This window comes from Notechis scutatus, chromosome 3 (genome assembly GCF_049901735.1).
Source record: "Notechis scutatus isolate UNSWTSFEM ecotype Mainland chromosome 3, rNotScu1.2, whole genome shotgun sequence".
NCBI lineage: Eukaryota > Metazoa > Chordata > Lepidosauria > Squamata > Elapidae > Notechis > Notechis scutatus.
Window position 1 is genome coordinate 97,517,941 of NC_142011.1, and position 16,119 is coordinate 97,534,059.

A 16,119-nucleotide genomic window follows, 5' to 3' on the forward strand; every position below is an offset into this window, starting at 1 on the left:
TATAGTGCAATATTAATGCAATATTGGGTTTCAATTGAATTGTACAGAATGTGAAGGATGTGCGTTTGTGTTTTATTTTAGAGTTACAATGTACACTGAAGATGGAATTTAATTTTGTTGTACGAGGTGCAGTGACAATAAACTAAACTAAACTAAGTATAGTGAAAAAAAGAAACAAAATGATTAAGATGGCATTTAGTTTTTTAATTCCTTCAATATTATTTGCAAGAGTCAAAACTGGCAGCTCCAAGAATTTCAAAATGTGTGTGTTTCTTTCATTGTGATATACGCTCTTACCTTCCTTTCCTTTAAATCTTTCCTGATCGTATCTGTTATAGGCAGCTGGAATAGGTTGCTTGTTTCTTAAAGTTGGATCCTGAAAATAAAGGAAAAGGGGATTTTGTATCAGTTACTTTTGTTTGCAAACATTTTATATTTATGCCTCAATAGTATAGATAACAGATAAATCATTTAATATATAGATACCTTCAAAGAAAGTTAATTTTCTATCTAACTTACTATGTAAATATTACACAAAAACTCATCAGAAGTCTCCCGTTTAATGTCTTCATAATTTTGGTTGCTGAATTAAGTGGGCACTAAGTGAAGAGTCTCTCTCTCTCTTATATATACATACACACATACACACACACACATATATATATACATACACACACACACACACACAGACACACGCTTCAGCAAAATAATTTCTAATTAAACATATTTGAATTTAGATGTGATAAACGTTGAAGAATGTAGATGCCCATTCTAATGACTCAATACACTTCAGTTCCTTTATCCTTAGGAAAAGCATTTAATTTAAAATCTCATGTATACAGTATTTACTCCTAAGTGATTATTTCTATTGACTTAATTTGAATAAAATATATCAAAGTGAATTGCTATGACAAAACACAAAGTGCTAAATACTCTATATAGTTCAAAATTAAGTACACCTACATAATAAGCTTTTTTTCTTTGACAAAAGAAAAATGAAGGCAAACAAAAAAGAAAGAATTCCCATTTTTATTTTTTCTTTAAGAAAGTAAGATTTTTTTTCTACTGCTGTATTACCATTGGTGCAGTATTTGGTGCTGGTCGTTGCTCAGGTGCACGGCCTTCTTCTCTAGCTTTGACTGACTGAAGAATTGCAAATATATTCTTGGCAAAGTTCTAAAATATGAAAATAAATAATAAAGTAATAAAATACAGTGTTATCTTTGTTTTACATCATTTCAGAAACCATCAGTTGCACAAGTGTGTTGCAAACTATAAAATGAATACTCTTTAAGAAATCAGAATATAATAACACTAAACACTATTAAACATGCAGCTTACATAGAAAATAAAACTGTATTCATGTGTGTATTTCATGGATGAAATGCAAGGTGCTAAGTTTCATTCCTGGTGTTACTATTATCCTGGGGAAGGTAGAATAATTTCACAAATCCCATGGCTCAAGTGGAGCAAAATATTCACAGCAGACATATGTCAGCTACTTAAAATACTCTGAATATATTCTTAAGCTGAACAAAACCTTCCCACTTTAGATTCTAAATTCTATATGTTAATAGTTATGGCTAAAATATAAGTATGACACTGGAGAAGTACATAACTGTATGCAAGCCAACAAACCAGTGAGTCAAGGATCATCAATACAGAATATAGGAATACACACATATTAACTCTGCCTGTAAGCGTGTGTGTGTTTTGTATTATAACACACACACATATACACACACATATATGTATGTATGTATGTATGTATGTATGTATGCATGTATGTATGTATGTTTTTGTAGATTTTCACGGGTACAGGTATGCAAGTCTTGGCGTGTTCGGGTCTTTTCCCATGTAAGATTGAGAGTATCTTGGTGACGTTTCGACGAGGTCCCACTCGCCATCTTCAGGCTGGTGCTTTTGGCGAAGATACTATCAATCTTACATGGGAAAAGACCCGAACACGCCAAGACCTGCATAACTGTACCCGTGAAAATCTATGAAAACACACACACACATACACACACACACACACACACACACACACTCCTATATACTGTATTGATGATCCTTGACTCACTGGTCCATTGGCTTACGTACAATTGTGTATTTCTCTAGTGTGATACCTATGCACACACACTTGCATGCATGGTGGTGAAATAATTTTAAATGTAGCTGAGAATGAAGATGTTCTATTTTCAGCAAATATACATTTTTTGGCTATGGACCACCAAGACTTAACTCAATATTTGTGATGACATTGTGGCCCCCAGGGTTCCATAGACTACAGGTTGAGAACCATATTGACTAGACTGCATTTCTTATATTTAATGAAAATAGAACAATTCCCAAACCCACCTACATTTTAAAAAGATATGACAGTGGGGAAAAGTCCTCTTCTGCATACATATCATCAGGGTTGGGATTCTACCGGCTCTGTCCGGCTCTACAGAACTGATAGTTCTGAAGAGCAGCAGACACAGAACCGGTTCTGTGTCTGCTGCTGTTTTGGCCTACCCGCCCGCCTGGGCTCTTACCTGTCCTTTATTTCCTGCTTTTTCAACCACAGCTGCTTTGCGCGGCACAGCTGCGGTGGAAGAAGCAGGAAAAAGGGGCTTTTCCAACCACTGCGCACCCGCACACAGCACTGCTCAGCTGTCCGGGCAGCTCAGCAGGTCATAAATTGCACTCGCACGACACAGAGCAACAGAACCGGTAGTTATACCGGTCGGATCCTATCCCTGCATATCACATTTTCAACAAGGCTAAGACTGTTCCATTTGCGGAAAAATAGACTTTCTTTCTTTTGAATGGAATAGAATCTACTGTCAATCATTTAAAGAGTATGACAAGATAAAGTAGATTATCAATATGCAGTTCCATATTATGAAATTACTTTATAAACGAAGTATAATGCTTAGTTTAAAAACATATATTCTATTCTTTTTTTCCAAAACAAAAAAAAGGATCCCACCTCAATATATATACAAACAGGTAAAAGGCAAGAAAAAAAAATTAAGCCTTGAGAGCAAGTTAAAAACATGTAATATTTAAAGTGGGGGGTGGGGAGTTCTTTTAACTATGCTGAAAGAGAAGCTACATAAGTGAAATGCATTATTCCTTTTAGGAGAAGCTTAAAAATGACAAATTAGCATTTTATAAAAGACACATATTTAACCAATTTGCATCAACTCTCAATATGCACTTCTTGAATGGCATATGTACACAACAGATGTCCTCCATTACTGTTAATTCTAAGTAATAATGAACGTATTCAGCAGCTGAGCTCTATTAAAAACATTTGTAATATACTAAATGGCTCTATCTTATTCATTATCATTATGAAAACATTAAAAGCATAACAAGTAGATACATACTATAAGTTTATATAAACATCAGGGGATCTCATGTTTGGGAATCTTGACTATTTAGAAATTTGGATTGCTTGTACTGCTTTATATGCTTAACTTTCATTTTTTTCCCTTCTTCAAAGTTAGGTAAACAGAGGTAAATTAATTATAGTCTGCTATCAACATATATGTAAGATTAAATGATTGCTAAATATTCATGAGAACTTTTTTAATAACAATATGAAAAATACAGAACTAATTTGTGGTGCCAAAATATAAAGTTGTTTACTATGCCAAAAATTTGTTTCAACTTCTCAAAAAAATATACAAGAATAACATATTGAACATCTTGCCCCATGAAGTAATTTCCAGTAGTTGGAATTAATAGCAGTGGCAGAGGAATGAGTAAGCACTGAATTATAATTATAAAGCTTACTGTAATACAAAAGCTGTGTTTCATTAAACAGATTCCAAAGTAACAAGATACCATATGTTAAACCTCTCTGGGCTAATGGAGATACAACTGCTAACTGCATTTATCAAACAAGGAACCATCCTAAGACAAGCCTTACTTCTCAGAAGCAGTTTTTTCCCCTTCCAATTTAATTACATTTAAATTAATTTAGTGGTCCCAATATTAATTGCGTAAGGCATTAACTATTCTAAACAAACTTGCTCAAAAGGCTGCTCCTACTCTTAATTTAAATGTTGTTAATATACTGAACCATTTATTTGTTTAAAGTTAATGTCAAACTGAAATTAAAAAAAAAAGAAAAGTAGATGAAATGCATCCAGAAAACCATACAAAACTTTTAAAAAAATAAATGTTATCATGGCTCATCCACCATTCTGTCCCAAGGACTTGGAGAACAGCCAGGTTTTCAATGCCTTTCTGAACATCATCAGGAAGGGAGCAATATGAAACTCTGAAGACAATGATGCTCCAGAAAATTAATGCTAGGGTCTATAATTTTCTTCCTGAGATTTAAACATTAGCGATTGGAGATGAACAATATTTTACAGAACTGAAGTTTTCAAAATGCCTTCTCAAAAAGTGGGATGGGAACTACTGGCTGCTAGGAGAAATCATGAAAAACTACCCAGTGTAATTCTTACAATCTGTTTACCTTTAGGATGTTCAGAGAAGGGACATAATTCATTGAATTCATTCCCCAAGCACCCTTCATTCTCACAATCTAAAGGGCTTTTTAAAGTTTCAGAAATAGCATGTAAAATATTCTAAGTATCTGTGAGGAAGGGACAAAGGAAAAAAATAAGCAAATTCCTTTCTGTGATATTTAACATTTTGGTATTCAAAATCTGAATGCTTCAAGAGTCTTTTGTCAGTGCATGCTGTGCTTTCTAGTTGCAAAAATGATTTCTTGGACCGCTCCTGGAAATCACAGTATGACATGAGCTTCTAAAGGACAACAGAGAGGCCAGCTTTAAATGTGAATCACTTCCATTGGCTTTTTACTTTATCACAGAATGCTACTCTTTGAAATGCCTTCCTACTTAGAAATGCCTTCCTAAGATGTGTGTTTTATTGTCACCAAAGGAAAAACAGAAACTTCAGGCTCATAGTACATCAAATATAACTCCTTTGGTTCCAGCTATCACTGGCAAAAACAACTGAACTGAACTTTTACTTCAGTGATGACAATGCATTTCACAGGCTACATAATATCAAAACTGTATAATTTTTAATTAAGGATTTTGATTAGAATAGTAAAAACTAATGCAAAATAAACTCAAAAAAGCAAAGAAAATAGAATGAAAAAATAAAAAGCGGAAGCAAAAAAGAAAATAAATATATAAAGAAGAAAAAAAGGAGGTTAAGAGATAGAGTAAGTTATCATAAACATTATAAAGATTTAAGATATCATTGTATACTAAACATAAGAACTTTTAAAAAAAAATCCTCCAGAAATAAGCACCTTTCCCCACTCTGGTCAAAGGAAATAAATCTACAACTGAACTGAACACTGGATTTAAAAGACTTTTTCAAGACCACAAAGCAGCATACAATTTTTAATTTACTAATCTTATTTAATTTATAGCTATAGAATTGTTGAAATTAAACATTAATCCATTCTATCAAGAAAGCTTATTTAATTTTTTTGGATGAATTTATCTCTAATAAATTTCTCCAGGATTCCTGTAACTACCAGTATATGAATATTGAATTTGACTGTGATACTTTGCACATAAAGTCCATGCATTTAACATGCATTGTCAAATTTAATGTACTATATTTTATATTTAAAAGTGCTCAATGTGAAATAAAAAATGAATTAATTCCATAAGCACTGTACTTAAAAGAATCCGGAAAACCCTGAACAGAAATTAATGTTCATATCTTTCTCATTTACTGTATACAATTAAGACTTGTTTTTAATAACAGCAGAAGTTTATCTGGTCAAAAGTGAGGCTAGCTGAAAGTAATCAGGAAAATTTCTAGGAAATGTTCTTAAAGCCATAAGCTTATTTTTTTAAAGCCACTTGAGTTCAAGTGATGGATTGAAAATAATGGATCTCTTGAATTTCTAGCTGTTGTTAGATAATTAATTCTTTTCACAAATGGCAATGAAAAGTGGTAATTAAAAAATATCTTTCATTCAGAAAAATGCTTGGATGCTCATTCCTTTCTATGAAGATGAGCAATTTAAAACATATTTAAATAGTATTAATTTATGTAAAATTGTTAAGCAGTGATCAGAAATACAAAAGCATAGTACAGCTGGTGGAAGAGCTCCGATTTTGCAAATACTAAGTTTTGTAGTTTGATCGTATGCATATTTATTCAAATGAATTTTTAGAATTAAATCCATGCAATTAAAACACAACCATTTTGAAAAGTAGATTACAGCAGATTTTTGTTTTATTAATCTATTTGTGTAATATATTTTTTTTTCATCAACAAGGTAATATAAGTCCTTCTAACTGACTATGCAGAAGCAGGCTGTGGTATCTCTTCTCTGTATAGCAGACACTCCTATCTGAAAAGTAATACATAGCCCTGAAATACTGAGAACTCTAACCACAATCCCAGTGAACAAACATCAGCTTCAATCAGTGTGCTTTCACTGTTTCAGAAATCAACTCGTTATTTATAGTTCAAATGACTGAAAGACAGAGCTACAAAAATCTGAACACGTGATAAAGGGCAGCAAAGCCAAGAAAACTTTAGTTCATTGCTGCCATCTAGTAACTGACTAGTTTTTTGCAGTTCAAATCTGATAGCTCTATTGAATGGTAAAAAATGAATTATTTTAAACTCCCTTTTCCTATGTAGTATTTTAAATCACCCTGACATACAAAAAATTAATGTAAAATGTTTGAAACTTGAACATATACAGAAACTTATAATCTGAATGATTGGCCTCAGGAACAGATTTAGTACTTTTAAAACCTTGGAATTACAATAATCACATATATCGCTGTTTAAAAATCTTAACAAATATGTAACAAGGCTACCATCTAGTGGTCTGATAGAAAATAAAAGTTTTTAAAAAATTCCTTTTATATTTCCTAGGGAGAAACATAATTTTTTTAGTATATAAACAGATTTTTAAAAAGTATTTCAAGCATAAGTAGCAAAATGGATTAACTACAAGGACTTTTCAAGAAACAAAGCTAAACTAAGCAGTACTATACATATTACAGATTCTTTAATTATCATTTGAAACATTCCAGTCTACAAATCCATTCAAGAGTGCAAGAATTTTAGATAAACCCACAGTAATCAAAGGTCTCTTTAAAGAAATATGTAAACTGAACAGAGATTAGAACTTTCCATTACTACTCTGCTACCAATAATACAAATTAAGGTGAACTTGCACATTATTCAGAGAATATGTACCTTGTTTTAAACAAATGAGAGGTACTTAGAACTAGAATAAAGTGGAAAATAACCTGTAACTAGTGTCATTCTGAAACAAATATGAATAATGAATACAAGAAAAATCTTTAACACTAGATTCCAAACCTAATACGGCAGTTAAGTGAGCATAAAGAGGCTATTCTTTGTTCTCTTGTGGCTTGTCATGATATAATTTGACATAGATAATACTGCACTGCATTACAGTAGAACTTCTGGTCACGAACTTTGATCGCAACCCGATTTGGTCATGACCCAAACCTAATTTTGTAAATTTGGTGCTTACAAAAAAATGGTGCAGAAGGGGAAATCGGCCACCAAAAAAAAAAAAAAAAAGTGAATTTTTGGATCGGAACCAGATTTGGTCATGATCAGAAGCGTTCATGACCAGAGGTGCTTCTGTATTTCAAGAATAAACAATAACACATACACACACACATATACGTATGTTGGTAGGTGGATATATATATATGCCCAAGTGAAGCCAAATTTAATCCCACCGAGGATAGAACCCAACTATAATGTACAGATAATCCTCAATTTACAACAGGTTGCTTAGCAACCATTCATATGTATGATAGGAACCCGAAAAAGCTACTGCCATACACACATTCCTGGTCACTGACCATATCTTGGGCACTCAGCATTTACAGCTGTTTGCAGGTTCCTGCAGTCATGCAACTACCATTTATGATGGTTTTTTTGGACTTTCTTCCAAATTTTGGCAAAAAATGCTCCCTAGTGAACAATGGGTTTGCTTAATGACCATGATATTTGCTCAATTACAGTGATGTTTGCTTGTGACCCACTGCATTTGCTGAACAATACAACCACTGCAAAAAAGTTTGTAAAATCAGGTGCAGTCACGTGGTGACCCGATATGGCTGAAATTGTGGTCTTCATTATGGTCATTGAGACTACCTATATATTTCTCAAAAAGATATATAAAGACTGCAATATTGCAAGTTGACGACTGTAATCATAAACTTCGTTCAATACCTATTGTTAAAAAATGCTAGCCAATAATTACATTGCTTAGCATTTAAAGAATTCAAATAGGATTTCAGGGTAGGTAGTAGGTAATAGGTAGACAATATTGCAGCTAGATGTGAGATATAGTAAAGTCTCAATGGGAAATGGGAGTTTGACAAATTTATTTTTGAAAATCAGAATTTTAAACTCTTAGGGACTAAATAATAAAATCTAACAAGGACCACACTTCCCTCCACAAATGTATTTAGAGTATCACTAATATAATTACTGTGGATTGCCTTAATGAAGTTTCTTTAGTAAAAAAAACCCTTCAAGTTCTAAAGAAAAGTGAATAGCACATTTCCAAATTAATAACATTGTAACAGATAGCATTATAAAAATAAACTGATTATAAGCCATTATTAATTTTCATTCACAAGGCAATAATACATGTCTTTAAACAGGATGCAAATTTAATCTAGGATGATCCAAAGATAAATCACATGGACTATTGTTTATTTTTCTATCATCCATTAAAAATGTGAAAAATACAAATTCCAAATCCAGGATAGTATATATTATACATGCAATTTAATCATAGATCAAGTCAGATTCTGATTATTTTTAAAAAACTAAAAAGTTTATTTTCATCCAGTTTTGTAATCCAAAGCTAGAGTAATTCTCAAGGTGGAGCTTTAATATTTCTTAGTTTTATTTATTGTACTTGTTATTTTGCATAAATTTTCCCTCATACATTAATGTGCATTGCGTTCTTCCTAAACAGTGAGGAAAGAGCATGTACTTAATATCAGATAAAAATATAATAATCCAATATTACCTTGCCTGTGCTTTGTAAAATGGTAGTTCTTGTCCTCCATACTCTTTCCCTGCTGACAATATCTCTAGTAACATCAACTTCGGCATCAACAAAACTTCTCTGTTTAAGAGCAGTTATGTCATCATCTAAATCTGTCTTAATTGTGGCCCTTTTCTTGGCCATAATTTTGGCTTTGATAGCTGCAATTTTTTCCACCGACATGGCTTCAGATAAAGATCTAGGGGGAAAAGAATAGGTAGAAATTGGCATTGGCAGTTCAATCATGCTACTAAACAAATAATTCTTGGTAAACTATTAATCACCAAGTTTTATAATAGAATTTCAATTTTATCAGTAGGCAATTCCAAAGAAAAAGCTGTCTTTCCTCCCGAGATCATCCTTTAAATACTTTTATTTGTGAGTATCGTGAAGAAAATGAGTATTGTGAAGAAATTGTATTGTACTGTATTGTAAATAAGTACTGTGAAGAAAACATAACTAAGAAAATGGAATAGAAGGGTATTTTATGATTGTTATCTCAATTCCATCATTAATTCTAAAGATGTAAATATTCAGCACCTCATTCCCACTGTTGCTCAGTGAGAACAGAAGTGGAAACCAGAAATTTTCTGATTGATTTCAAGTGATGCAAAAAGCATAGTTTAGTTAATTTTTTTATAATAATGAGAAAATATTCTAATATTAGGTAAAACAAGTTAAACAGACATTCAATAGTATTCTCCTACGCTTAGAAATTTCTTTTGAATATAGTCAATATCTATACTTCATCCAGTTTTTTAAGGACTGTAATTACTTTGGGACTGTTGAACCAGGATTTGAAATAATTGTTTAAACCACTGGCAAATTGCAATTTGTAAAATATATGGTTTATTCCTACTACTTTATTCAACCAAATTCACACTGAACAGCCAATATAAAAAATGTCAGAGTATTTCTTTAAATGAAAAATACTTTATCAGGACATCTCTTAGTGGTATTTCTAATTGCATATTATAAAATGATATAAATTATCATTTTTAAGTTATTTTCTACCGCTACCATGTTTTAATCCCAAGATATGCTGAATTTTAACAATTTGCCATTTTTGCAAGCACAAATTTCAGAAAAAGCTAGTAGTCATGCTATTGTTAAGGTAATTCTTAAATTAGCAATAGCACAAACAAAGCAAAACTTGCCTGATCTGCTCAGTCTGCACAATGCCTTCCTTGTGTCCTTCCAGCCGAGCTGCCAACCGTTCTTTGTCAAGCCGCACACACTCTTCATCCTTATAAGGAGAATATTGCTCATAAGATCTTTATTTCTTACTAGAATAAATAACTAAGAGTCGACAAACATGTGAAACTGGAACATTTAAATTAAAGACTATCACAGGATGTTCTTCTTAATTACTTTTTAATAGCCAGTATTATCAATGTTTATATGAACTATTTACAAATAAAAATCAAGTTAAATTTCAATCGTTCAATCTACCCAGAAAAAGTTCAGAAAGCAACTTAGAAAATATTGATCTCACACTGTGCAATTGAAACCGAATAAGAATTACAGTACTGGCAGTACTAGTTCGGTAGCTCTAATCATTTTTCATTGATCAAAAGAGCTAGTCTACCCACACCGAGTGTCAAACTGAAGAAAACTACAGAAAAATTCAATGAAGCTAATTCTAGTCCTTTAATCAAGAACTGAATTTCAAGCATTGCTATTTACAGTTCTTAAGTTGTAATTCAAAAGGGATGACTTGCCTTCACATTTACATACAGTAATTATTCCCTATAGAAGATAATAATGGAAGAAAAAATCTGAATAGTTTTAAAACCATTGAACAAGCTTCATCTTATTCCATTAAAACCTTGCATGAAACCAATTTACCTCTATTCTTGGTTTCTTAGCTTCTGCTAAAATTTCATCAGCTGCTCTTTTAACTGCAAGAAAGAGAGAAAATAATAAGCATTAAAATAATAAGCAACCTTAAAAAAAATCCCACTAATAAAATATTTAATTATTAAGTTAAACTGTACCTTGAGTAGATCGCTGAAGACCTATTTCCAATGGTGCACTTCTATCTATACTTGACGATGTTGCTAAAAATTTATAAGTACAGAAAAATATGAAAGTTTTTAGAATGTTCAAAATTGAAGCAGACAGGTGAATAGAAAAAAAACGAAACAGTAACCAGACTATATTAAAATATTAGAACATGAATTCCCTACATGATAAGCAAGGTTGACTATGTGCCTATGGAAACATCCCTTACTATTCACTAGGCTTCAAGTTAATCATAGCACACTGTTCATGCTTAATATTCATGTTTGATATTTCCAATATCTTGCAGAATATCTACATTAGTCGTTTCCAAATACTGAACAAGACTGTAGGTACTGTGAGACTACTTCCATGACAGAGAACTGGCTTTAAGCAGTTTTCTAATATCAGCAGAACTATCTTGGTACCCCTCCTACCAGGCTCCATATCCACTTCACAGTTTAAAAAAAATAATAATTGAAAACAATGGGGAATCTAACACACTACATAGAATGCATTACATTAAATATAATTGTTAGTTACCAAAAGGAACACTTCTGAGTGCCTATTGTTATTTTTTAAAAATAAAATAGGAAATAATAAGAAACAGCAATCAAATGTTCTGTCTGATAATGCCCCCACTAAAATGATAGAGCCAATATGGTGTAAAGGTCAAGGTATTTGACTAATAACAGTGTGATCAAAGTTCTAATCTACCATCAGTCACAGAAACTTCCTGGGTGCCTTTGAATCAGTCATTTTCTCTTAGCTCAACCTACCTAGAAGACTGTTCTTATGATGAAAACAGGAGGAAACACTACAGGTGCTACCTTAACTTTTTGTACAAAACATGGGATATAAATCAATCTCATTCATTTATCTCCTAGTAAATATGCCCTTTTTAACCTGACAGTGACAATATAATGAAGCCCTACATTGGAAACTCCTGAGTAAAAACTAATTCTAATTCTTGACTGACCAAAAAAATATATAGCAAGAAAGTAAATAGTTTTTCTCATCAAACACCACTAATATGTGATGCTGACTGGAGATGGATAAGAGGAAAAGAAACTTTTCTTTTTTTCTGGACCTTTGCATTTTATTATTGCCTTTTTCATACTGAATTTTTCCAGGACTTTCTTCTTCGGGTTTTAAATCAGGCCCACATAAACATTCAGTGAAAGAGAAAAGAACTATTCAGAACTTGTTTTTCTTTTTTAACACCAGTTTGTTTTATATTTGACACCAGATTCAAATAGTCTTATCTAATCAACTAAAACATTTGATTTTGTATTTTAATTTCTGACAGAAGGACTAAAATTAGTCTGCCTTTTAATATAAGAGAAACTATTTCATTACTCATAAGTTCATGGTTGTATTTTTAGGAATAATACCAAAATAATAAGCAGTTATGTTTTTGACTCACATGTTTCCCCATTAAGATATGCAAGGAGATCTTTTCTGTCAGGTCTTCTTACTACAGGAATGTTTTCAGTCTGAAAGGAATAAATAATTGGCTTAATTCAGTAATATAAAAGTCCCAAAATTGGTATTGTTATGAACCCACTTAATATACTTAAATCTTAGCTAGACTTTCAAACCTAGTAATATAGCAAAGCAAAAATACAATGCTAAAATCTTTAAAGACATATTAGTAAATACACTATCATTTACATAATCATATTTTATCAGCAAAACAAGCTTTATGTAAGTACATTCATCAAACAATTGGCTGACACTAACACTAAGAGTATTTCTGTATTGTTTAGGTATAACACAGAGGTGTCAAACTCGCAGCCCGTGGGCCAGATGCATCATGCGCTGGCCATGCCCATCCCATTTTAGCAAAGGGGGGAAAGTCACGATACATCACGTGACGACAATGTGGCGCTGCAAATTTGACACCCCTGATATAACATTCCAATATTTTAAAATGTATTTCAAGAATACTCGACAAAAGAAATAATTCACAATTTTTTTGTGCTATTTTTGCAAAGATATCTCCCCCCCCCATCCAAGGTTTGTAGATGAACTTAAATCACTGCCTGTCATGGCTTGAACTAGGTGACCATATGGTAGAGCTACTATGCAACTGAGACAGAAAAATACAGCAGTTTCAACAAAAGCAATGAGAACCTTTCAGATCCATGTGCGGAGCTAGTCGCAGAACAGCTTCTTTCAAATGCAATTGGCATGTTCAACTTGTGCATACTGGGAGAAACTTCTGGTGATTGCCCATTTCTGAGAATTATAGTGAATGAAGACTTGTGGGTGCTGCTTTACAGCAGCAGCAACAATTTTATGAAAAAGTTTCCTAATAAAAATCAGATTGATCCTCAGCCTCTTGGTCTTCCTAAAAACCGAGTTATTTCAGAGGGCAAACAGTAAGTAACAAGACAGCTAGTTTGATTGTTTTTATGATTATGGTTTATGGTCTTACAATAAAACACAATTCAGTTCTTACCATGAACATTTTGTGCTGCTTTTAATTATTATAAAAGGTTTAGTTAAATATTGGTTTTTTAGAGTGTTCAGTACATTTTAAGAAAGTTTATAAATACCAAATATTCATTTAAATTAGAGAGAGGATGTTCTTTGCATGGAAAAAAGTTGCCATTTTTTTTTTTTACTTATTTGATATATTTTCTCACTTTTTAATCTATTATTCAACGCACTTCCCCTTTTTATTAAGTTTATATTTTAATGTTTGTTATGAAATATAATAAAGGTATTTATAAAAAATGTTTTTGGGCTAATGAAGCTTGAAGTATTATGTAACATGATGTTGTGGCTTGGCATCTATAGTTTGAATAATAATGAGTTGCAGGTAGTACTTGACTTACAATCAGTTGCTTTACCAATAGTTGCAATAGATCATCCAAAAGCTACTTATGACCTGGTTTTGAAGTTACAACTGCTGCAGCATCTCCATGGTCATTCATCCTTATGACCATATCGTGTTTCTCCAACAATACGGCCTCCACCAATAGGAAGGCCCAGCATTTCTAGGCATGAGGTGAAATTAAGCCCTGCCCCCAAAATTTAGGCCTATTTAAACCATGCATTTCCCCACCATTTCTCACATCATTCGTTAGAATTACATGAGGTGAAGAGAAATGGGGAGGAAGAGAAGGGTGGGAGGAAACTTGCCCTTAGGAGCGCCATGCAGGTAGCCTAGGCTAGAATACCCTGATCTACTACCAATAGAACATTGGCCGATAGAAGCTCCCTGAAGGCAGAGTCACTAGCTGCTTCTATCGACCGGTAGAAGCGGCCTCGGGGCGAGCACTTGTGCGCACTCCCCTCGCCACGAGGCCATTTCTATCAGCCGATGGAAGCTCCCCAAAGGCAGAGTCACTAGCTGCTTCTATCGACCGGTAGAAGCGGCCTCGGGCGAGCACTTGTGCGCCTCCCTCGCCACGAGGCCATTTCTATCAGCCGATGGAAGCTCCCCAAAGGCAGAGTCACCAGCCGCTTCTATCAGCCAGTAGAAGCAGCTGGTGACTCTGCCTTTGGGGAGCTTCCATTGGCCGATAGAAACTGCCTTGTGGTGAGGGGAGCGCGCATTAATTGTCTTTGAAGCTACCAGCGGGGCAGGAGAGAAAGCACACATGTATCTGTGTCTGGATAAAAATTGTGAGATTGCGACGGAGGGAATGGGAGAAAAGGCCTTAGCCCAAATGTGTTCTTGTTTTGCTTTCCTGCCCATTCTCTGATCAATCTCTCCAGGGCAGCTTTTGGCTTAAAATCACCCAGGTTTCCCTCAGCTAAAGGAGATGGGAGGTCGCCAAAGACCGTCCCTAACCTCCGCCATTTGAGGGGACCGAACTCATTGCTTCTCAAAGTTAGACCTGCAAGCTTTTCAAAAGTTCTTCTGAATGCCTCGGACGCCCGATGAAATCCAGAAACGTCTTGTGATTGAACTCAATCAAAAAAAAAAAAAAACCCTGCACCTTGTCGCCAAGTCCCTGGTTTTACAGCTCCTCTCTCATCCCGATTTATGCAGAAATAAGGGATTCCAAGGCTTGTGTTGGTTAATTAGTTAATGATGGGCCCTCTTTCAGGCGCTCAGAGAGAGAGAGAGAGAGAGAGAGAGAGAGAAGGAGGCATTGCTGACGTTCTCAGACTCCCCCCAACTGTTAGCAACGCCACCCGTGAGCTGTGGCAGGATTGCCTCGGATCATGTGCAGAGTGCCTTGGCCGTTCAACTCCCCCCCACGACTCAAAGTTCATACTAAAATTAGGCCTTTCCAACCAGCCCCTGCAAATATTCGTCCCTCACCAGAGCAATAGAAAGGACGGTTTAGCTTCTCCCCGGCCCTTCTTCACTCCAGCTCCCTCCCACCCTCCTGTGCCGTGGCGGCGACCCTTTCACTCACCCCACTTCCCCGCCGCATTCCCACGAGGACCGCTCCCGCGTCTCCTTTCTGGAGCCCACCCGATCTCCCTTCTAAGGGTAGCTGAGCTCTGCTGCCTCCTCTTCCCTCCCCGGCTCCCCAAACCAGCGGCGGCAGCAGGTAAAGGGAGGTTGGCTGCCCTGGGACTTTGGCAGGGTGCCAGGAAAAGGTCTGGCCTGGGGAGGGGAGGGCAGCGGTGGGAACCCTGCAGATGCTGAGACCTTCCCTCGCCAGAAGGGCTTGGCTGACCCAGTGCAGGGACGAGGGCTAGCAGGGGTGGTATGTGTGTGAGAGAGGGGGAGAGAGAGAGAGAGAGAGAAACTCAGCTTGCTTCCCTTCTGCTAAGAAAAGTTTGCAGCTGCTCTCCCACGCGTACTCTCCTCGCCACGAAGCTGTTTCTATCGGCCGATGGAAGCGGCTGGTGACTCTGCCTTTTGGAAACTTCCATCGGCCGATAGAAACGGACTCGAGGAGAGTGCGAGTGGGGTGCTTCTCTCAGGAGTGCCCTGCGGGCAGCCACGCCTCACCCCAAAGCGGCTGGTGACTCTGCCTTTGGGGAACTTCCATCGGCTGATAGAAACAGCTTCATGGCAAGGTGAGTGCACGTGGGTGCTCGCCCCGAGGCCGCTTCTACCGGCTGATAGAAGCAGCTGGTGACTC

General features: G+C 35.3%; 1 protein-coding gene across 1 annotated transcript in view; it reads right to left on the minus strand.

Moving 5' to 3' along the window:
- CDC73 (cell division cycle 73) overlaps positions 1 to 16,119 on the minus strand; it is a 112,135-nt gene that overhangs the window by 82,100 nt on the left and 13,916 nt on the right. Inside the window, exons 3-9 of the mRNA XM_026669297.2 lie at positions 12,489 to 12,558; positions 11,059 to 11,121; positions 10,910 to 10,962; positions 10,219 to 10,307; positions 9,044 to 9,260; positions 1,078 to 1,176; positions 298 to 376 (exon numbers count right to left, since the gene is read on the minus strand). Coding sequence (XP_026525082.1) covers positions 298 to 376; positions 1,078 to 1,176; positions 9,044 to 9,260; positions 10,219 to 10,307; positions 10,910 to 10,962; positions 11,059 to 11,121; positions 12,489 to 12,558 — 670 coding nt within the window. The remainder of the gene's footprint in view (positions 1 to 297; positions 377 to 1,077; positions 1,177 to 9,043; positions 9,261 to 10,218; positions 10,308 to 10,909; positions 10,963 to 11,058; positions 11,122 to 12,488; positions 12,559 to 16,119) is intronic.